This window comes from Nicotiana tomentosiformis, chromosome 7, assembly GCF_000390325.3.
Source record: "Nicotiana tomentosiformis chromosome 7, ASM39032v3, whole genome shotgun sequence".
Lineage (NCBI taxonomy): Eukaryota > Viridiplantae > Streptophyta > Magnoliopsida > Solanales > Solanaceae > Nicotiana > Nicotiana tomentosiformis.
Genome location: NC_090818.1, coordinates 115173002 through 115195824, shown reverse-complemented (window position 1 = coordinate 115195824; position 22823 = coordinate 115173002). Strand labels below are relative to the sequence as shown.

General features: G+C 39.0%; 2 protein-coding genes across 3 annotated transcripts; both read left to right on the top strand.

The window, feature by feature from the left end:
- The first annotated feature begins 265 nt into the window (after positions 1-265).
- Positions 266-3098, top strand: LOC104096006 (probable serine/threonine-protein kinase PBL7). The gene is made up of 4 exons (XM_070181030.1): positions 266-924; positions 1536-1716; positions 2649-2755; positions 3015-3098. The coding sequence occupies exons 1-4, from the start codon at positions 772-774 to the stop codon at positions 3096-3098; spliced, it is 525 nt and encodes a 174-aa protein (XP_070037131.1). The 5' UTR covers positions 266-771.
- LOC104103348 (probable serine/threonine-protein kinase PBL7) lies at positions 2865-5023 on the top strand. Of its 2 annotated transcripts, none has more exons than XM_070181864.1 (5): positions 2865-2962; positions 3182-3290; positions 3392-3572; positions 3823-4214; positions 4505-5023. In XM_070181864.1, the coding sequence occupies exons 2-5, from the start codon at positions 3243-3245 to the stop codon at positions 4721-4723; spliced, it is 840 nt and encodes a 279-aa protein (XP_070037965.1). In that variant the 5' UTR covers positions 2865-2962; positions 3182-3242; the 3' UTR covers positions 4724-5023. The 2 variants fall into 2 exon arrangements, with proteins under 2 accessions (XP_070037965.1, XP_070037966.1); XM_070181865.1 differs by having other exon boundaries at positions 3387-3572.
- The last annotated feature ends 17800 nt before the right edge of the window (positions 5024-22823 follow it).

Below are 22823 nucleotides of genomic sequence, written 5' to 3'. Positions count from 1 at the left end.
ACATGTTGCCTTATTTGTTTGAGGTGAAAGCATTTGCGCATGAAGATAATTTCATATTTAGGGCTGTTAATTTTTTTTAGGAGGAAGATGCTACTTGGACTTCATAAATTCTTGGACGTGAAATGTTTAACAAAAAAAGAAGAATATTATTTTAATTAACTCAGGTTGGTTGATTGAATAAAATTCACTGGCAAGGACCAGTAAAAACCAAATATTATTAATTTTTCTGCTAAGGTAAAATATGGTCTGTAAAAATTATAGATTGAAAACTATCCCTTTTTCCGGAACCGGAAGCATCAGAGATTAAAAAAAATGTTTTTAATGACAATTGTATGTTAAAGTCCCTACGTATGTCTTATGAGAATTTGGGGCCATTGTCTTAGCTGATAGTAAGAAGATGGTTCAATTGAATCCCCTTAGTATTAAATTATACTGTGTAAGTACGTTAAATATACATTGTTTAATCCAATTAAAATAAGGGAAGCTTCTTTGTATAGCACTTTTGCATTTTCTTGAATTTCCTTGTTAGGATTCTTGGCTCTACCACTATTTGTGATTTGACTAATTTGGAATAGTGGACCGGTTGGACCTGTTCAAAAAAGTAAAGGGAAGATAAATGTCACATTCAGAGGTAACCTTTCTTCCAACAATTGGACCAATGAGAAGCTGAATGCTGAAAATAGTTGTCATTTTGACATTTTGTTAGTATTTCTACTCTTGACATGTTAAAACCCTTTGTCACATTAGGCTAAGAACTCAATAATATACCTTATGGAGTCTGTTGATATTGCAGGATCCAGTAACATTGTTGCAAAGACTTTTACATTCGAGGAATTAGCCAATGTAACCAGAAACTTTCGAGATGATTGTCTTCTAGGAGAAGGAAGCAGTAGAAGAGTATACAAGGGGCACCTTGACGAACAGGTAAAGTAGTGTTTTTTCGTAAATATCTTAATCCTTAGAATTAATAACATTCTCAGCCTTGATGAATTTGTAAACTCCTTTGTCAGACTTGTCTCTCAAGTTTTTATGTTTTTATGTTTTTCGTTTCTTTACAATCTTTACCTCGCTGAGCTCAAAGCAGTGGTAGAATCAGAAATTTATAAAAGGGGATTCAAAAAACTTTTAGGATGTTACAGTTGGGGTTTAAACCTATGATCTAAAGCAACTTTTGAACCCCCTTCACTACAATACTTAAACTTTTTCTTCATGTCAAGGGAATTCAATAGCTCACGTGTAACAAAAAAAATGGTTCTTACCCTATTTGCATGGTGTAATTTTCCAACGAAAAATATTTTTAAGAACAAAGTTATACCCGTGCACAGGATACAAACAAAAAGTAGTAGATTCTGACATAGCTGAGCTGTGTGGGGCTATTTGGCTTCTATGATGCACTTTACCATGATTTTCCCCTTAACAATTGGATGGAACAGAGTAAGTTAATACTTTAGTTCACCAGGATCACTTGTTAATTCAGTTATTTCTTTGTAGAATAGGCTTCATTGATTTGAATGTTGACCCTTCATTTAGTGCAGGTTGTTGCAATCAAGCAGGTTGATCAAAATGGCAGCAGGAAATTTCTTGTTGAAGTGCTGATGCTAAATCTGTTACACCATCCTAATATTGTAAATCTAATCGGCTACTGTGCTGACGGAGATCATAGACTTCTGGTTTACAATTACATGCCGCTAGGATCATTGAAAGACTATCTTCATGGTAAATTTTCACTACTTCAGATAAAGATAATAGGGCAGCCCGGTGTACTAAGCTCCCGCTATGCGCGGGGTCCGGGATGAGCCGGACCACAATAGACGTAGCTTTACCCTGCATTTCTGCAAGAGGTTGCTTCCACGACTCGAACCCGTGACCTCTTGGTCACCTGGCAGCAACTTTATTAGTTACGCCAAGGCTCCCCGTCCTATTTTAGATAAAGATATGGTTTTAAAATTTATTGATTTATGTGCAAATCCTTCACCTTGTAAGAAACAACTTGATTGGGACACTAGAATGAAAATTGCCATTGAAGTAGCAAAGGGATTGGAATTCTTACATGATATAGCACAGCCACCTGTAATACACCGTAATATCAACTGCTCTAACATCTTGCTTGATGAGGGATATCAAGCCAAGCTATCTGGTTTTAGCTTGGCCAAACTAGGACCTATGGGAAGCAAACGCCATGTACATGTGAAATTCGAGGGTACGATTGGGTATAGTGCACCTGAGTATGTCATGACCAGTGAGTTGAGTGTAAAGTCCGATATTTACAGCTTTGGAGTTGTCCTTCTGGAGATCCTTACTGGGAGAAAAGCAATAGAAAATTCAACAGATGGAGAAGAGTACAATCTGGTTGAATGGGTAAGATATTTTTGCTCTTATAATAATCCTCAAAACTTCAATGGGATGATTGTCTTTTTCCTTTAAAAATGTCGTTGAGTACGTATCGAATCCTCCAAAATGCATGTGTCGAGTCCTTCAAAAGTAGTGCATATTTGGAAGATTTGACACAGGTGCAACTGTATTTCTGGAGAGTTTGAGCAACATATCTATAAGAACGAATTGTTTTTAATTAACCAACTTGGTTTCTGCTATACAAATTTGTGCTACTTTTAGTTTTCTGATGTACACATTGATATTTTGCATGTTAGGCAAGACACTTGATAAAAGATCAGAAATTCTCAGAAATGGCAGATCCAACGCTTCAAGGCAATTATCCAGCAAAAGGTTTACAACAAGCTCTTACAGTCGCAGGAATGTGTGTTCAAGAGCAACCTACCAAACGTCCCGCCATAGCAGATGTGATCACATTTTTTACTCACATTGCTTCAGGAAAATATGGTTCAAAACTCAACCTAAACATCTCCTAATGCTCGTCCAGTCTTCTTCTGAGATTTAGTTGGTGTTTACGTAAATTTTATACGATCTTCAGACAAGACAAGGGTCTCCCTCCACAATAAATGAGGTAATTAATGCGTAATTAGTGATTGCAAGTTAGGATAGAAGATACTTTTCAGGTACAACTTGACGTATGCATGACTAGAGAAAATGCAGACATGTATAATAGTGATATGAGAGCTATGTATAGTGGCAATTATTGATATTGATGGTATTCATATATGTTACAAGTTAAAAGTATTCCAACGAAAAATATTTTTAAGAACAAAGTTATACCCGTGCACAGGATACAAACAAAAAGTAGTAGATTCTGACATAGCTGAGCTGTGTGGGGCTATTTGGCTTCTATGATGCACTTTACCATGATTTTCCCCTTAACAATTGGATGGAACAGAGTAAGTTAATACTTTAGTTCACCAGGATCACTTGTTAATTCAGTTATTTCTTTGTAGAATAGGCTTCATTGATTTGAATGTTGACCCTTCATTTAGTGCAGGTTGTTGCAATCAAGCAGGTTGATCAAAATGGCAGCAGAAAATTTCTTGTTGAAGTGCTGATGCTAAATCTGTTACACCATCCTAATATTGTAAATCTAATCGGCTACTGTGCTGACGGAGATCATAGACTTCTGGTTTACAATTACATGCCGCTAGGATCATTGAAAGACTATCTTCATGGTAAATTTTCACTACTTCAGATAAAGATAATAGGGCAGCCCGGTGTACTAAGCTCCCGCTATGCGCGGGGTCCGGGATGAGCCGGACCACAATAGACGTAGCTTTACCCTGCATTTCTGCAAGAAGCTGTTTCCACGGCTCGAATCCCTGACCTCCTGGTCACATGACAGCAACTTTACCGGTTACGCCAAGGCTCCCCGTCCTATTTTAGATAAAGATATGGTTTTAAAATTTATTGATTTATGTGCAGATCCTTCACCTGGTAAGAAACAACTTGATTGGGACACTAGAATGAAAATTGCCATTGAAGTAGCAAAGGGATTGGAATTCTTACATGATATAGCACAGCCACCTGTAATACACCGTAATATCAACTGCTCTAACATCTTGCTTGATGAGGGATATCAAGCCAAGCTATCTGGTTTTAGCTTGGCCAAACTAGGACCTATGGGAAGCAAACGCCATGTACATGTGAAATTCGAGGGTACGATTGGGTATAGTGCACCTGAGTATGTCATGACCAGTGAGTTGAGTGTAAAGTCCGATATTTACAGCTTTGGAGTTGTCCTTCTGGAGATCCTTACTGGGCGAAAAGCAATAGAAAATTCAACAGATGGAGAAGAGTACAATCTGGTTGAATGGGTAAGATATTTTTGCTCTTATAATAATCCTCAAAACTTCAATGGGATGATTGTCTTTTTCCTTTAAAAATGTCGTTGAGTACGTATCGAATCCTCCAAAATGCATGTGTCGAGTCCTTCAAAAGTAGTGCATATTTGGAAGATTTGACACAGGTGCAACTGTATTTCTGGAGAGTTTGAGCAACATATCTATAAGAAAGAATTGTTTTTAATTAACCAACTTGGTTTCTGCTATACAAATTTGTGCTACTTTTAGTTTTCTGATGTACACATTGATATTTTGCATGTTAGGCAAGACACTTGATAAAAGATCAGAAATTCTCAGAAATGGCAGATCCAACGCTTCAAGGCAATTATCCAGCAAAAGGTTTACAACAAGCTCTTACAGTCGCAGGAATGTGTGTTCAAGAGCAACCTACCAAACGTCCCGCCATAGCAGATGTGATCACATTTTTTACTCACATTGCTTCAGGAAAATATGGTTCAAAACTCAACCTAAACATCTCCTAATGCTCGTCCAGTCTTCTTCTGAGATTTAGTTGGTGTTTACGTAAATTTTATACGATCTTCAGACAAGACAAGGGTCTCCCTCCACAATAAATGAGGTAATTAATGCGTAATTAGTGATTGCAAGTTAGGATAGAAGAAGCTGAACTAGCACAAGCATTTCATCAAAATTTTGTTGAAACAATGAAGATAGTAGCAAAGCTTGTTATCCTCAATAGTCATTATTTTATGAACTAGCACATGTGTGTATTCTGAAACAATATATGATACTGAAATATGAACATATACATACAATCTTTGATATTTTCTGTGAGCTTTTGGACAATTCGATATTAGCAAACTCTAGAAGCATCAGACAGTCGGTAATGGCTCGTCACTCGTGGGCGAATACACCTTACGACGAGTGGTGTCACGTGACACCGTTTCGTCAAAATTTTTATTAAATATGTATATATAGATAGTAATACAAAATAAAAATGTTAGGTATAAATATAAAAAATGACGTCACTTGTTATTATAGTGATTTATTTATTCGTTCGTTTTTTCAAATATTGATACTGCTTACCAAAAATTCACTGGTGCCTTTGAATGAACTTGGAAGTGAAGTTATAGTACTGCAGCCAAAGAGAAGTTCTTTTCTTATTTCTTTAACCACCGTTACAATTGCAGTAAGCACTTTAAAGCCCAACACGACTAAAGCAAAAATTAAAGGGGGAGAAAAAACAAAATATTCATCTTCTCGTATAATTCCTATGTGTGTATGAATGCAAATACTTTGCGTGCTTAGAATAGAATGAAATCGAAAACCTCGTACTATCTCCTAATGTAATTAAATACTGGTTGAATTCTAAATCCAACTCCATTACAGTCAATTGCTGAAGAGCTGGATCTTTTGACCGTAAGATTTAAATTTTAAGCTTTCTTTTTTCACATGATAACAGTGACCATACTGTAATATAACTTTCTGGGTCACAATTTATTTGGCATTGTTCGGATTTCGATAGTTAAATTTTGATTATGATTTCGACATAGAATCTTTAAAAATCTTAAATAAAATTTACATATTTAAAAATTACGTAAAAAGTATTGTTAGTCACAATAATTAATAATTCAAAAGATATTGTTTAGCTTGGCAATTTTTTTTTAAAATGTATATATACTATATAATGACACCATTTGACTTTTTGATAAGTTTATTTCTTTATATTTTGACTTCCGTTAATGCAAATGCGCTCCGCCACTGTTTATAAACAATCACGAAAAAAAAAGAGAATTATTGACTATATTACTATTGCTGATATAATACACTACCCATTCATCTCATTATTTTACTTTTGATCTCCATGTGGACCATGCTACAAAATTTTGTTTGAACTGAGGAAAATAGAGTTGTTGTATCTCGATATTTATAGTTTGAAACTTTTTTTTTTGTGCATTTTCGTCTTTTTAGTGTTTCAAACTTTGTTTCTGTTGGTTGTTTTTTCGAACAAAAAAAAAAAAATCAAATTTTCGCCACTCACAGTGGTGTTATGAATGTCTCTTCTCTCCTTTGCCCTCTTTTTACTCCTTAACCTGCAACCAGTGTATCATTTTCTTCAAATCCATTCGTCAAACGTCGGTCCGGCGAGCAAACAACGGCGATTCCATTTTCGACTTGATGGAATCCAAACTCGAACCTGACTCCGTCATCCTTGAAACCCTAAAAACCCTCAAGGCCTCCGTTGCCGCCTCCACTTCCGAAACCCTAACCCTCGCCGACGTTGGCCTCTCCATCGTCCCTTCCCCTCAATTGAATGGGTTGATTGTTGGCAGCTTAACTTATACCGCAGATGGTAATACGGTTAATTTTGCAAATGGAACTTTAGGAGTATGTGTTCCTCGGATTAATGATAGGGTTGAGAATATGGAGAGTGATGCATTATAATTCTCTCGGTTGAAAAGAATGCCGCTTATGTGAGGTTGGCTGAAGATCGGTTTTATAATAGATTTCCTTGTATACTTGTTATATTGTAAAGGGAAAACTAGATGTGGAAACCCAATTGTTTTTTAGGAAGATGAAGATGAGCTGAATTTGCCTATTTTGGATAAAAGTAGCGCGAGCTAGTCAGTTTTTGAACCGGTAATTCAAAAATAGCCACCGTTTGAAAAGTTATTAAAAAGTAGCTATTATTTTACTGCAATACGGACCGATTCAGCATAATATACTGGAGATTGGTGCATCTATGTATGAACTTCCAGCATATTATGCTGGAACTCCAACACGCGGAAAGTTCCAACATAATATACGGGAGATTGGAGTACATGTGTATGAACTTCCAGCATATTATGCTGGATCGGTATATTATATCGGAACTCCAGTATATTATGCTGGAATATTTTTCGGATTTTAAACAGTGTTTTCGTTCAGATTTATCTTTACATGAAAAGTGGCTAAATTTTGATTACTTTTGAAACTGTGGTTATTTTTCAATTACCACTTGTAAATCTGGCTATTTTTAAAATTTTCCCCTATTTTGGCGTTGGTGGATAGTGATCCTCTTGGGTTTAAGTATTTTAATGGATCGACTATTTTGACTAGTTTGGATATCAAGTGGCTGGGGATTAGGCCTAGTGATTTGGACAAGTAAAATATATGAGAGGAACGTAGGTTTCCTCTAACTAAACAGAATAAAAAAGAAAATGTGATTTTTGACTTAAAATGAGGTTAGAGTTGACAGTGGTCAATGTTTTTGCTAAACAACTTCTGATCGGTATTTTGACGATTCTGGTAGGTTCGTATGATATTTTTGGGCTTGTACGCATGTTTGGTTGGGATTCCGGTAGGTTCGTATGATATTTCGAGTTTTGATGGTCGATTCTTGATAATTAATGTTATTTTAATTATTTGAGATAGTAAGCGAGTTTGCATTATGTTATTACACATGTGTAAATGTTCGGATTGGTGCCCCGAGGGTTCGAGTGGGTTTCGGATGTGTTTTGGAATATTTTGGACCGCTGTTAAAAATCTGGTGTGTTGAACTTGCAGGTCTCGCATCTGCGAAGACCTGATCGCAATTGCGAGCCTCGCATTTGCGATATCAAGCTCGCAAATGCAAAAATGAGTTGGGGGCTAGGACTTCGCTTTTGCAAAGAAAGCGTCGCAGTTGCGAGCTGGACGGGGTTCACATTTGCGACACTGGAAGGCTGGACGTTGCTTCGCTTTTGCGATGCCTGGGTCCGCATTTGCGATCTGGAGGGCCTTCGCAAATGCGACATTTGCGACAACTGTGTGGTTGGGACTCTGATTGCATTTGCGATCAGTGGTTTGCTTTTGCGATGGTCGTAATTGCGAACAAGAGTTCATAATTGCGACATTTGCAGCTGGGTAAAATGTTGGGATTTCGAGACTTAGCTTATTTTACGCCATTGTGGAATCCTAAACTCCATATAGGCGATTTTTGAAGAGTAATTTCTTTCCAAATTCATTGGTAAGCAACTTTAAATTGTTTTCAATCAATTTCAATTACTTTTTCATGAATTTTATCATCAAATCTATGAATTTCAAAGTAAAAATTGGGAGTTTTGGATAGAATTTAGAAATTTTGTAAATGGAGATTTAGACCTCGAATTGAGGTTGGATTTCGAAATAAATCACATATCCGGGCTCGGGGGATGAATGGGGTAATCGAAATTTGATCTTAATCTCGGATTTTGACAGCATGGGTCCGGTTTGACTTTTTTTGACTTTTTCAATTATGTTAAAGATTGAGCCTTTATCGTACAAGGGTAGTTTTTAAATCTTGTTTTGTTGTTTTTGAATAATATTTGACTAGATTCGATTGATTTAGAGGCTTGTTCTAAAGGAAAAGACGCGTTGGATTATGGACCTATTTTCGGAAAGAGGTAAGTGTCATGGTTAACCTTGACCTGAGAGAATTAAGACTTGATAGGTCTATTTGCTACGTGATTTATGTGTGGGGACGGTGTATATGCAAGGTGACGAGTGTATATGCGTTGTCATGGGTTTAAGCATGTGGGGTGGACTACTTAATTGCATGTCTTCAATTATATCATGCCTTCATTTATTGCATGTTATTATTTGTTACATGCCTTAATCACTACATGTCTCTACTTGTTAAATACATGCCTCTATTTGCTACATGCTTTCATGTATTCATGCCTTTTTTTTATTGTCCATCTTTACTTGTTCTATACTTTACATGTTATTAGATAGATGTTATTACTCGTCTCATGCATTTACTTGATTAATTGCCTTTACTTACTTCTTATCTTACTTTAATATGTTTTATTGGATTGTCTTAGAGAGTTTATGTGTGTTAGCTCCCTTTTTTTTATACGTTGGGAGATACGTCGTAGTCGGTAGTTATTATTATTATATATATGAATCGGATTACATGCCGCAACACTATATTATATATGTGGATTTGGTTACACACCGTAATAGTATATATATATATATATATATATATATATATATATTATTGTTACGGCGTGCAACCCGATCCACATATATAATATATTGTTGCAGCGTGCAACCCAATCCACATATATAATATATTGTTGCAACGTGCAATCCGATCTCCCCCCCTCCCACCATATATATAATACTATTGCGGCGTGTAACCAAATCCACATATATAATATAGTGTTGCGGCGTGCATTCCGATCTATATATATATATATATATATATGGGGGGGATTGGGTTGCACACTGTAATGGTATTGGTATTATATATGTAGATCGGGTTACGCGCCCAACTGAGATGTTGTATTATAGTTATATTTTGGTTGTTGGTTTCCGTTACCTTATTGTATTGTGAGACTGAGAAGTGGTGATATTTTGGGGGCCTCTGTCGTTATTCTTATTTCGGTTATCATGTTAATTAGCTATCGCTCTACTTCGTTATCGCTTTTCTGCTTATATTCGCACAGGTTTATAGTAAGCGTCTTATCAAAGCCTCGTCACAACTTCGTCGAGATTAGGCTCGGCACTTATAGAATACATGGGGTCGGTTGTACTCATACTATACTTCTACACTTCTTGTGCAGATCCTAATATTGGTCCAGCGGCGCATAGCGGAGATTGCTTGAACCCGTCCTTTCAAGAGACTTGAGGTAGAGCTACTCAGCGACCCTGAAATCGCCTTCCTATTTATATTACTGCTTATTTTGTATCAGACAATTGTATTTCATTTCAGACTGTGTTTGTAGTAATCCAGTAGCTCATGTACTTGTGACACCAGTTTCTAGGATTAAGTCTAGACAACATTGTATATGGATTTATTATATATATTTCATAGTATGTCAGTCTTAGTTTCTTAAAATGTTGCTTTTAAATTGTTCAATTGATTAATTGTATAGCTAATGTTGGCTTGTGTCACGACCCAAAACTAACCCCTGTCGTGATGGCGCCTATCGTGGAACTAGGCAAGCCGACTAATTTCCAAAACAAAACGATATTTTCATTTCAAAGAAAATTTCAAGGTTATTTAACATAAAACCTCCATTTAAAGAGTTCAAATCAAAAAAAAAATAGAAGTGCGGAAAAGAAAAGCCCGACATTGGGGTGTCACTAGTCATGAGTATCTACTATAATCTGTCTAACAATATCAAGGCTAACTCAGCCTGAAAAATAGCTAAATACTACTAGAGGAAGATAAGAGGGAGAAGAGCAGGGGCTGCGATCGCCAAACAGCTACCTTGCTATCTCCAAGAAAATCTGCAACCAGAACACTCAATAACCGCTACCGTGTCCAGCTACACCTGAATCTGCACACAAGGTGCAGGGAGTAACGTGCGTACGCCAACTCAGTAAGTAACAACAATAAATAAAGACTGAGCAGTAGTGACGAGCAATAAAGCATATAACGTTCATATCAGGAAATCTCAGTAAAATACCACATGCTCTTAAAAATCAGGATTTGAATCAAACATCTCGTTTAAACCCAGTTCCAGAAAAAATTATTTAAAGACATTTTTCCAACATTTTTTCAAACAAAGGCTCAATGCAAAGGTGAGCAAAATGATGAAATCATAAACAACCCCTCGGGCAAACCTCACAGTCACTCTTGCCACTCGGGCATACCTCACAATCACTCTTGCCACTCGGGCATACCTCACAATCACTCATGCCTCCCAGTCACTCAGCACTCGGCACTCGCACTCAGTAGGTACCTGCGCTCACTGGGGGTGTGTACAGACTCCGGAGGGGCTCCTTCAGCCCAAGCGCTATAATCTGCACGGACAACTCACGTGCGATAATAATAAAATATGCTGCAGGCGGGCAGCCCCGATCCACACTCATCCTCACCAATCAGGCCCTCGGCCTCACTCAGTCACAAGTATGCTGCAGGCGGGCAGTCCCGATCCACACTCATCCTCACAAATCAAGCCACTCGGGCATTTCAGTAAAACAGGGCATTCGGCCCAAAACATTTATATGCATCAAAATAGAGTTATAAAACTGAGTTATGTAGTAAACAAGTATAAACATGACTGAGTATAGATTTTTCAATCGAAAACAGTGAGAGGATGATACGAAACAGCCCCTAAGGGCCCAAACAGCATTGGCGCAAGGCCCAAACATGGCATTCAGCCTAATTTACATAAAATCTTTCTAAATCATATAAGTATCAATGGTTTCAACAAAGTATGCAACTTTACAGTTGCTACGGGGCGGACCAAGTCATAAATCTCCAACAGTGCACGCCCACACGCCCGTCACCTAGCATGTGCGTCACCTCAAAATAATAGAATGATACGAAATCCGGGGTTTCATACCCTCAGAACTAGATTTACAATCGTTACTTACCTCAAACCGGTCAAATCTCTACCCCGCAAGGCTCTTGCCTCTGGACTTGGCCTCCAAATGCTCCAAATCTATTCACAATCAGTATAATACCATCAATATATGCTAATGGAATGAATTCCACAAGAAAAGCTTCAAAATTAGACCAAAACCCGAAATTGGCTCAAAAATTGCCTGTGGGGCCCACGTCTCGGAACCCGACAAAAGTTATAAAATCCGAAAGCCCATCCAACCAAAAGTCTACCCATACCAATTTTACCAAAATCCGACCTCAACTCGACCCTCAAATCTACAAATCTTATTTCCAAATTTCTAAGTTTCAATCTCTTATTTACACCTCAAAATCATGAAATCTAGTCGGATTACTCGATGATAATTCAATATTATGGAGTAGAAATGATCACAAGGGACTTACCTAAAGTTTTCCTTGAAAATATAACAAAAATCGCCTCTCCCCAAGCTCCAATTTGTCAAAAACGGCAAATGGGACGAAGCTCCCATTTTTATAATTCTACCCAGACATCCTCGGTTCTGCCTCGATCTTGGCCTTCGATCGAGGTCCTCGATCCTGGTTCTCGATTATGTCTTCTTCCCAGCCTTCGATCGTGACCCTCGACCCTGGGCCCGATCATGCCTTCGATCGTGACTCTAGACCCTGGGCTCGATCATGCCTTCGATCGTGATCCTCGACCCTGGGCTCGATCATGCCTTCGATCGTGACCCTCGACCCTGGGCTCGATCATGCCTTTGATCGTGACCCTCGACCCTGGGCTCGATCGTGCCTTCGATCGTGACCCTCGACCCTAGGCTCGATCGTGGCCCTCGACCTTGAGCTCGATCTGGGCTCGATTCTGGGCAGAAGCAATTTCCAACAGAAGGAAATTGCAGCAGCTGTTCTAGTTTAATTTTTGATCCGTTAACCATCCGAAACTCACCCGAGGCCCTCGGGACCTCAACCAAATATACCAATAAGTCCTAAAACATCATACGAACTTAGTCGAATCCTCAAATCACCTCAAACAACGCTAAAACCATGAATTACACCCCAATTCAAGCCTAATGAACTTTGAAATTTCTAATTTCGACAAACAACTCCGAAACCTATCAAATCACGTCTGATTGACCTCAAATTTTGCACACAAGTCCTAAATAACATAACAGGGGTATTCCAATTTTTAGAATCAGATTCCGACCCCGATATCAAAAAGTCAACCCCCCGGTCAAACTTCTCAAAATAAAACTTTCGGCATTTCAAGCCTAATTCCTCTACGGACTTCCAAATAATATTCCGGACACGCTCCTAAGCCCAAAATCACCATACAGAGATATTGGAATCATCAAAATTCAAATCCGAGGTCGTTTACATATAGGTCCATATCCGGTCCATTTTTCTAACTTAAAATTTTCAATTATGAGACTAAGTGTCTCATTTTACCCCGAGTCCCTTCCGGACTCGAACCAACTAACCCAATATAATATAATATAGCTGAATAACACAAAAAGAAGTAGGAATGGGGAAAATAGGGTTATAACTCTCGAAACGACTGGCCGAGTCGTTACAGCTTGCCTAGCAAACGGATGTTAGACATCATGATCTCGTATTTGGAATTTTGGGTCATGACAGTTTTTGATTCGAATTTGGTTATTATTCACGATTCCATCCTTGATTTTAGCATTTGAATAATGAATCTAAGTGAAGAAAATTAGGGATTTTGGCAAAACTTTTCTAAAATAAAAAGATAGGGATTTGAACCCCGATTAATCGTTAGAGCATTGATTTGACTTGTTTGAGGTAAGTTTCTTGCATAACCTCGTGTTGAAGAATACCCCTTAGGATTAGGCCTTAATTGCTTATTCGTGTTATGTGAAAAGCAACATGTACATAAAGGTGACGAGTGTGTACACAGGTGCTATGTGTGACTTATTACTGGATTAGAACATAGGCTATTAATATGCCTTAATTTAATAATGTACTTATATGAAATATGCTTAAACCACTTTGTGACTACGCGATCATAATTGTTAAATTCGACTTATCCATAATCATGCTTTATTGTTGAACACCCCTCCTTACGCTGATGTTATTATCATGTCCTTGTGCATTTTTTTGTTAAGTTGTGAGCTTACTATAATGACCCTGCCGGTCTTTTTGATAATTAGCATTCCATTTGGTGGTTTAAGGCCTCGAGCATATTCGTATCATGCATTATGATTTGCTTGTGTGGTCGAGTTCGGTTTTTGGATGTTTCGAGATTGATTTGGAAAAATAATTCCTGTTTTAGAAGCTAAAGTGAAAAGAATTGATTGCAGTTTGACTTTTGTGTGCACGACTCCGGAATAGTATTTTAATGATTCAAATAGCTCCGTATGGTGATTTTAGGCATATGAGTATGTCCGAATTTGGATTTGGAGGTTCGTAGGTTGATTTGATGCATTTTGGCGAAAGTTAAAAATTTGAAGGTTTGGAAGGTTGAGAGATTTTGTCACGAGCCAAACCGATGGGCCGCGACGGATGCCCGAGTCCTACCCGTCGAACACTTTTAAGCATGCGTCTAAGATATAAACATGATTAGTGTACGTGAGGGAAACCTTTCCAAAAGACATATATACATAAACATGCGGAATACAGTGGGGCGAGCCGGCAAGGCTGCTATAGACAACTATATATCCAAAACTGGAAGTCGGCGAGGCCACATACTATCCAACTATACATATTGTCTACAGACCTCTAATAGAATATACAACTATACAAGGACGGGATTGGGCCACGTCATACCCATACATGTATACAAACATATCATACCAAAATCAAAAGCAGCTATGGATCAAATAGAGCATGCCAACTCTCGCTGATTAAGGATCCTAAGAAGGGGGACTGTCGGCTTTTCTACCTGCACCTGCGGGCATGAAACGCAGGCCCCGGGAAATAGTGCTTCAGTACGAATAATGTACTGATAATGTAAGGCATACAAATCAGTACATAAAAGACATAGATGAAACATGGAATAAAGTATTCCACCTGTAAGTCTAAATAACTTTGTAAATCCTGAAACATTTATAATGTCATCCACGTGCGTATAAAATGTCGTGTCATGCATAGGTATAGGTGTACATAATATCATCAAGCCTCTAAGGTCATCCCATCATATCATCTCGGCCACTGTGGACAAAATCATCAACATATACCAACTGATCAGGTAGTGGTGCGTATATAACGCCATAATCTTTTCCATATCCCATATACATATAATATACGCGTATATAATATCATCTGGTCATGTGTCAATGCACATGTATAAATACATGAAATGCATAAGAAATACGTTAATAAGATTTTCTCATAATGTCATAAAAATAATATGCTTGTCGGATAAATTTTATCAAATACATATTTTTCTGAGACCCATGAACAGAAGATATAATAATAATTCACATGGGGAATCAAGAATATAGACACCCCTTATATTTCTATGAATAGAGTCATTTATGGAAATTGTGCATTTGCTCGTTTCGTTCGTGTCGTATAGATCATGCCAAAAGAAAGAAGGAATAACCTTAACATACCTGGAGTAGGGAAAAATTCGTATGATATTCTTGGAAAAGGTTGCACCGTACTCCTTTAGAACCACAAAATTTCACGTTGCTATTGTGCTAAGAAATCTCGTTGGTTGAAGAAATCACGTTGTAGTGTATTTGTAGGAACTTGTAGGAATTGTAGGAATTTGTAAGAAATTATGTTGCTAATATGCTAAAGCTCACGTTCTTGATTGTAGTGTTGTGTAAGGAATTGTAGGAATTTGATTGTAGTGGTTGAGAATGAAATGTTGTTTGTATTCAAAATCCTAGAAATGAAGTGTCTTGAAATTAATATATTAGGTTGCCACCTAATCACAAATGACCAAGAGTCATTTATTTGGTTAGTGTCTTGCCGCCACGTGGGGTGGGGGAGGGGTGTTAATCTTATCCTATAATCAATTAATTAATTAGGTAATATCTCTCTACCCGATAATTAACCAATTACCCACATAATTAAGAATTATCTCAAATTACTTAAAATACTACTCATTTTTAATATACTTTATACATCATACTATCACGGTCATATCGAAACTCATTTTCTTTAATTCGTGTACCCTTTACCCTTCATGGCACTAATTTATCGCTTGTTATAAATAGCATAAATACGTTAACCTCAAGATAATCTCATCCCGAATCTACGTCGATTAACTGAAAACGAAACTTTAACGTACGAAAATACGAGATGTAACATCCCCCCCTAGAAACATTCGTCCTCAAATGTTTAACTCCCCGGGATCTATATAACTTTGGCAGAGTCGCCTTTGTAACAATACTACTACCAACTCTTCCTCTAGAAACTCAATGATTCAACGCCACATAGAACCACAATCATCAATAACTAACACAAGGATCCATACACGTACCTTAAGGTTGTGATGTCTCAGTCGGACCCTTCTCTGGAGGAGGAAATAAGTAGGGATATCTAGACTTCATGTCTTCCTCGGCCTCCCAAGTCATTTCTTCCACATTGTTGTTTCTCCAAAGTACTTTCACCGAAGCTACATCTTTAGTTCTCAATCTCCGAACCTGTACGTCTAATATAGCAATGGGAGTTTCTTCATATGATAGCTTCTCTGTGACCTGAACGTCGTCAACTGACACGATTCTGGAAGGATCTCTGATACATTTACGGAGCATAGACACATGAAAGATTGGATGTACAGACTCCAAGTCCGGAGGTAAGTCTAACTCATATGCTACATGGCCTACCTTGTGTATGATCCTATATGGTCCAATGTACCGAGGGCTAAGTTTTCCTTTCTTACCGAACCTCATAACACCTTTCATCAGTGATACCTTTAGGAATACCCAGTCGTCAACCTGAAACTCCAAGTCTCGCCGTCGATTATCCGCATAAAACTTCTGATGACTTTGTGCTGCTAATAGCCTTTCCTGTATAAGCTTAATTTTCTCGATTGCCTGTTGTACCAATTCTGGTCCTACTAACGTAGCTTCCCCAACATCGAACCACCTTATAGGCGACCTACACTTTCGTCCGTAAAGAGCTTCATATGGAGACATCTGAATACTAGAATGGTAGCTATTATTATATGCGAACTCAATAAGCGGCAGATGATCATCCCAGCTACCTTTGAAGTCTATCACACAAGCTCGTAACATATCCTCAAGTGTCTGAATAGTACGCTCAACCTATCCGTCTGTCTGGGGATGAAATGTTGTACTAAGATTTACCTGAGTCCCCAATCTTTTTTGGAAGGACCTCCGTAAATTAGCTACAAACTGAGCTCCTCTATCCGAGATAATAGATACAGGGACACCATGCAGTCGTACTATCTCCTTAATATAAAGCCTTGCATAATCCTCTGCAGAATATGTAGTCCTAATGGGCAGAAAATGGGCTGACTTTGTAAGCCTATCAACAATCACCCATATCGAATCGAACTTACGCTAGGTACGAGGTAAGCCTACGATGAAATCCATATTAACTACTTCCCATTTCCAAGCTGGAATCTCCATAGCCTACAATAATCCACCGGGTTTTTGATGCTCAATCTTAACCTGCTGACAGTTAGGGCACTGAGCAACAAACTCCGCTATATCCTTTTTCATTTTTTCCAACCAATATACTTTCCTGATATCATGATATATCTTTGTTGCTCCTGGATGGATAGAATAACGAGAATAGTGAGTTTCTTTCATGACCTGCCGACGCAGCCCTGCAACATTAGGGACACATAATCGTCCTCGATATATGAGGACCCCATCTTCTGTAACCTCAAATGGTGTCTTCTCCTTCTGTGGGGTTGTATCCCTATAATGAACTAACACGGGATCCTCGCACTGGCGTTCCTTTACTTCAGTTACTAAAGAGGATGTTATCATATCATGAATAGTAATTCCAATATCACCTAAGTCCAGTAACCGAACTCCAAGACTAGCTAGATGATGAAGCTCAAGGTCTATTCCCTTCTTCTCTGGCTGTAAATATGACATGCTACCCATATATCTACGGCTGAGGGCATCGGCTACCACGTTCGCCTTCCCCGGAAGGTATAAAATATCAACGTCATAATTTTTAAGTAGCTCCAACCACCTCCTTTGTCGTAAATTCAATTCTTTTTGCTTGACGATATATTGGAGGCTCCTATGATCCGTATAGATATCAACATGAATGCCATACAAGTAGTGCCTCCACATCTTTAGTGCATGAATCACTGCGGCTAACTCTAAATCATGGGTTGGGTAATTATTCTCGTGTTTTCTTAGTTGTCTAGAAGCATAAGCTATAACATTACCATGCTGCATCAGTACACAACCCAATCTAATGCACGAGGCGTCACAGTAGATAACATAACCATTGGTCCCTTCTGGGAGCGTTAGAACTGGTGGTGAAGTTAATTTGTCCTTCAATGCTTGAAAACTCTGTTCGCAAGCATCAGTCCATTGAAACTTTGCTCCCTTCTGAGTCAACTTTGTCAAAGGTGCCGAAAGGGAAGAAAATCCCTCTACAAATCTCCTGTAATAACCTGCCAAACCGAGAAAGCTACGAACCTCCGTCGGTGTTGTGAGTCTAGGCCAAGTTTTTACTGCTTCAATCTTTTGTGTATCAACCCGGATACCTTCACCCGAAATGATATTCCCAAGGAAACTTACAGAGTTCAACCAGAATTCACATTTAGAGAATTTTGCATACAACTTCCCTTTTTGTAGAACTCTGAGCACAGTACATAAATGATCTGCATGCTCAGCCTCTGAACGAGAATACACCAATATATCGTTAATAAATACAATTACGAACATGTCTAAAAAGGGTCTGAACACAAGGTTCATCAAATCCATGAATACTGCTAGGGCATTGGTTAAACCGAACGACATAACACGAAACTCAAAGTGCCCGTATCTGGTCCTGAATGATGTATTCAGAATATCTTTCTCCTTAACCCTTACCTGATGGTACCCGAACCTCAAGTCTATCTTTGAAAAACATTTGCCACCTGCAACTGATCAAATAAATCACCAATCCTCGGGAGCGGGTACTTATTCTTGATCGTCAACTTATTCAATTGTCTATAATCAATACACATTCGTAAGGAACCATCTTTCTTCCTCACCGGTGCTCCCCACGGTGATGTACTAGGTCTGATAAAGCCTTTTTAAAGCAAGTCCTTTAGTTGTTGCTTCAACTCTTTCAGCTCTGCGGGGGGCATTCTATAGGGAGGAATAGATATTGGATGAGTACCTGGTAGTAGGTCAATAGTAAACTCAATTTCTCGCTCTGGCGGAAGACCTGGAAGCTTATCAGGAAAACATCGGGAAACTCATTAACCACGGGGATGGACTGAATGGTTGGTGACTCTACTTCCACATCCCGAACCCGAACTAAGTGATAAATATAGCCATTTCTGATCATCTTCCTTGCCTTGAGATAGGAAATAAATTTACCTCTCGGCGATGTCGTATTACCTTTCCATTCCAAAATAGGCTCCCCTAAAAATTAAAATCGGGCTATCTTCGATCTACAATCAACGTTGGCATGACAAGAAGCCAACCAATCCACACCCATTATAACATCAAATTCTACCATATCTAACTCGATTATGTCCGCTACGGTAGATCGACTATGAACTACTATTATGCAACCTCTATATACTCGCTTAGCTATCACTGAGTCCCCAATAGGTGTAGACACCTTAAAAGGTTTAACCAATTCAGGTTTTATTCCAAACTTACTAGCAACCAACAGAGTAACATATGATAAGGTGGAACCTGGGTCAATCAGTGCATATACATCATATGAGAAGACTGATAATATACCTGTAACAACATCGGGTGATGATTCTTGATCCTGTCGTCCTGCTAATGCATAAATGCGGTTCTGAGGACCGCTCGAGGTAGATACTCCGCCTCTACCTCTACCACGACTCATTGGTGCTTGTGAACCTTGCCCAGGGGGCGTACTGATAATGACGAACTAACTACAGATCCCGCTGGCTGAGCTATACTTGCATCACCTCTCATCGGACAATCCCTCATAACGTGGCCCAGATAACCACAAGTATAACAAACACCCAACCCCATACGGCATTGCCCGGCACGTTGCTTACCACACTAAGCACACCGTGGCAAGGGCGGCCTGATCTGACTTGACTCACCCTATACTAAGAACCTGAGGCCCTAAAATTCTGACCAGGCCGTGAATATATGGAACGATCAAATCTCTTACCGCCAATCTGAAGGGGTGCGCTAGCCGATGGATGGGCTGGATACCTCAAGTATTGTTGTCTCTAACCACCTCGAAACTCACCAGAAGGACCCGAAGACCTCGCTCTCTTATTCTGGGCCCTATCATGCTCACGATCGGCCCTCTGCTTCTGCTTACGCTCCTCTACACCCTGAGCGTATGCCTGAATACGAGAAATATCCATGTCTGCCTGAAGTGAAACCGACATATAATCGTTAAGCAAGTGCGGATCTAACCCCGTCACGAACCGGTGAACTCGATCATCCATCTTAGATACAATAGTGGGAGCATACCTAGCCAATGAATCAAACTGAAGATTGTACTCCCGAACACTCATGTTACCCTGTCGATGGGTCAATAACCTATCAACTCTGGCCCGTCTATGTTCTGGTGGCAGATAATGATGAAGAAAAGCCTCTATAAACTCCTGCCATACTGCTGGAGGGGCATCCTCACCTCTGGACAATTCTCAAGACTCATACAAATTAACTGCAACATCTTGGAGTCTATAGGAAGCTAGCTCAACTGACTCAGTCGCTGTGGCCTTCATTACCCTCAGTGTCCTCTACATTCTATCAATAAATACCTGAGGGTCCTCATTTGGATCTGTCCCCGTAAATACCGGAGGTCTAAATTAATGAAATCATGAACCCTCGCACTGACGGACCTATCTGCATCACCAATACCTACTTCCTGACGCCGAGCCTGTGCGGCTACTAATCGAGTTAATAGCTGAATAGCATCTCTCATCTCCTGACCCGGTGCATCTGGCTGAGGGGCTGAACGTACAGGGGCAGGCACTGGAGCTGGTGCCCCTTGGAGCTCTCCTGGAGAGGGCAGGGTATGTGAAGTTAGAGATGGAATCTTACTATGAGACTCTCTCCGAGCCCTGGTAACTCGTGGCACTCGACTAGTAATCTCACCAGCCACGGACTTTCCCTTCTGGGCGGCTGTAGTCTTTGGAGGCATCGCTGAAAATATAACATATCGTTAAGAACATGAATTCTTATATCGCACGATCTAAGATACGAAGAGAGGATAACAACTTATATGTCATGTAGCCTCCTGTTTATAAGTGTGGTGCACAACACACTCATAAACAAGACTCTACTAGACACGGTCTGTAGACAACCCTAGGACAGAACTGCTCTGATACCACTTTTGTCACGACCCAAACCGATGGGCCGCGACAGATGTCCGAGTCCTACCTGTCGAACACCTTTAAGCATGCGTCTAAGATATAAACATGATTAGTGTACGTGAGGGAAACCTGTCCAAAATACATATATATATATATATATATATATATACAAAATACATATATACATAAACATGCGGAATACAGTGGGGCGAGCCGGCAAGGCTGCTATAGACAACTATATATCCAAAACTGGAAGCCGGTGAGGCCACATACTATCCAACTATACATACTGTCTACAGACCTCTAATAGAATATATAACTGTATAAGGATAGGATTGGGCCACGTCATACCCATACATGTATACGAGCATATCATTCCAAAATCAAAAGCAGCCCCGAATTAAATTGAGCATGCCAACTCTCGCTGATCAAGGATCCTAAGAAGGAGGACCGTCGGCTTGTCTACCTGCACCTGCGGGCATGAAACGTAGGCCCCGAGAAAGGGGGCGTCAGTACGAATAATGTACTGAGTATGTAAGGCATACAAATCAATACATAAAAGACATAGATGAAACAGGGAATAAAGAATTCCACCTGTAAGTCTAAATAACTTTGTAAATCCTGAAATATTTATAATGTCATGCACAGGGGTATAAATGTCGTGACATGCATAGGTATAGGTGTACATAATATCATCAAGCCTCTGAGGGTATCCCATCATATCATCTCGGCCACTATGGACAAAATCATCAACATATACCAACTGATCAGATGGTGGTGCATATATAACACCATAACCTTTTCCATATCCAATATACATATAATATACGCGTATATAATGGCATCTGGTCATGAGTCAATGCACATGTATAAATGCATAAGAAATACGTTAATAAGATTTTCTCAAAATGTCATAAAAATAATATGCCAGCCGGATACATTTTATCAAATACATATTTTTCTGAGACAAATGAACAGAAAATATAATAATAATTCACATTGGGAATCAAGAATATAGACACCCCTAATATTTCTATGAATAGAGTCATTTATGGAAATTGTGCATTTGCTCGTTTCGTTCGTGTCGCTTAGATCATGCCAAAATAAAGAAGGAATAACCTTAACATACCTGGAGTAGGAAAAAATTCGTATGATATTCTTGGAAAAGGTTGCACCGTACTTCTTTTGAACCGCAAAATTTTACGTTGCTATTGTGCTAAGAAATCTCGTTGGTTGAAGAAATCACGTTGTAGTGTCTTTGTAGGAACTTGTAGGAATTGTAGGAATTTGTAAGAAATTATGTTGCTAATGTGATAAAGCTCACGTTCTTGATTGTAGTGTTGTGTAAGGAATTGTAGGAATCTGATTGTAGTGGTTAAGAATGAAATGTTGTTTGTATTCAAAATCCTAGAAATGAAGTGTCTTGAAATTAATATATTAGGTTGCCACCTAATCACAAATGACCAAGCTTGCTACCACGTGGGTTGGGGGAAGGGGCTTAATCTTATCCTATAACCAATTAATTAATTAGGTAATATCCCGCTACCCGTATTTCCCGAACTATCTGTAATGCGTGGCGCATAGGGTTTGAACGGTTGCGTCAGGTCACCATTGACGGTGTCAGAATATTCCATCAAGTTCAATAAATTAGTCCGTCATACTCCTACTTTGCTTCCTACAGCCAGAGGGCGAGTCCACAAACTCATTAAAGGACTCAATTATGATCGTAAAATTTTGTACGACTCGGGAGCTACAAGCTGATACTTCATTTCTGCTAGTTGTACAAATTGCCAAGATATTAGAATGTGTTCGGGGTGAGGAAAAAAGGAAACTAAGGAGACCAAGACGTCTCGAGGTTCTGGGAGATTCAGTG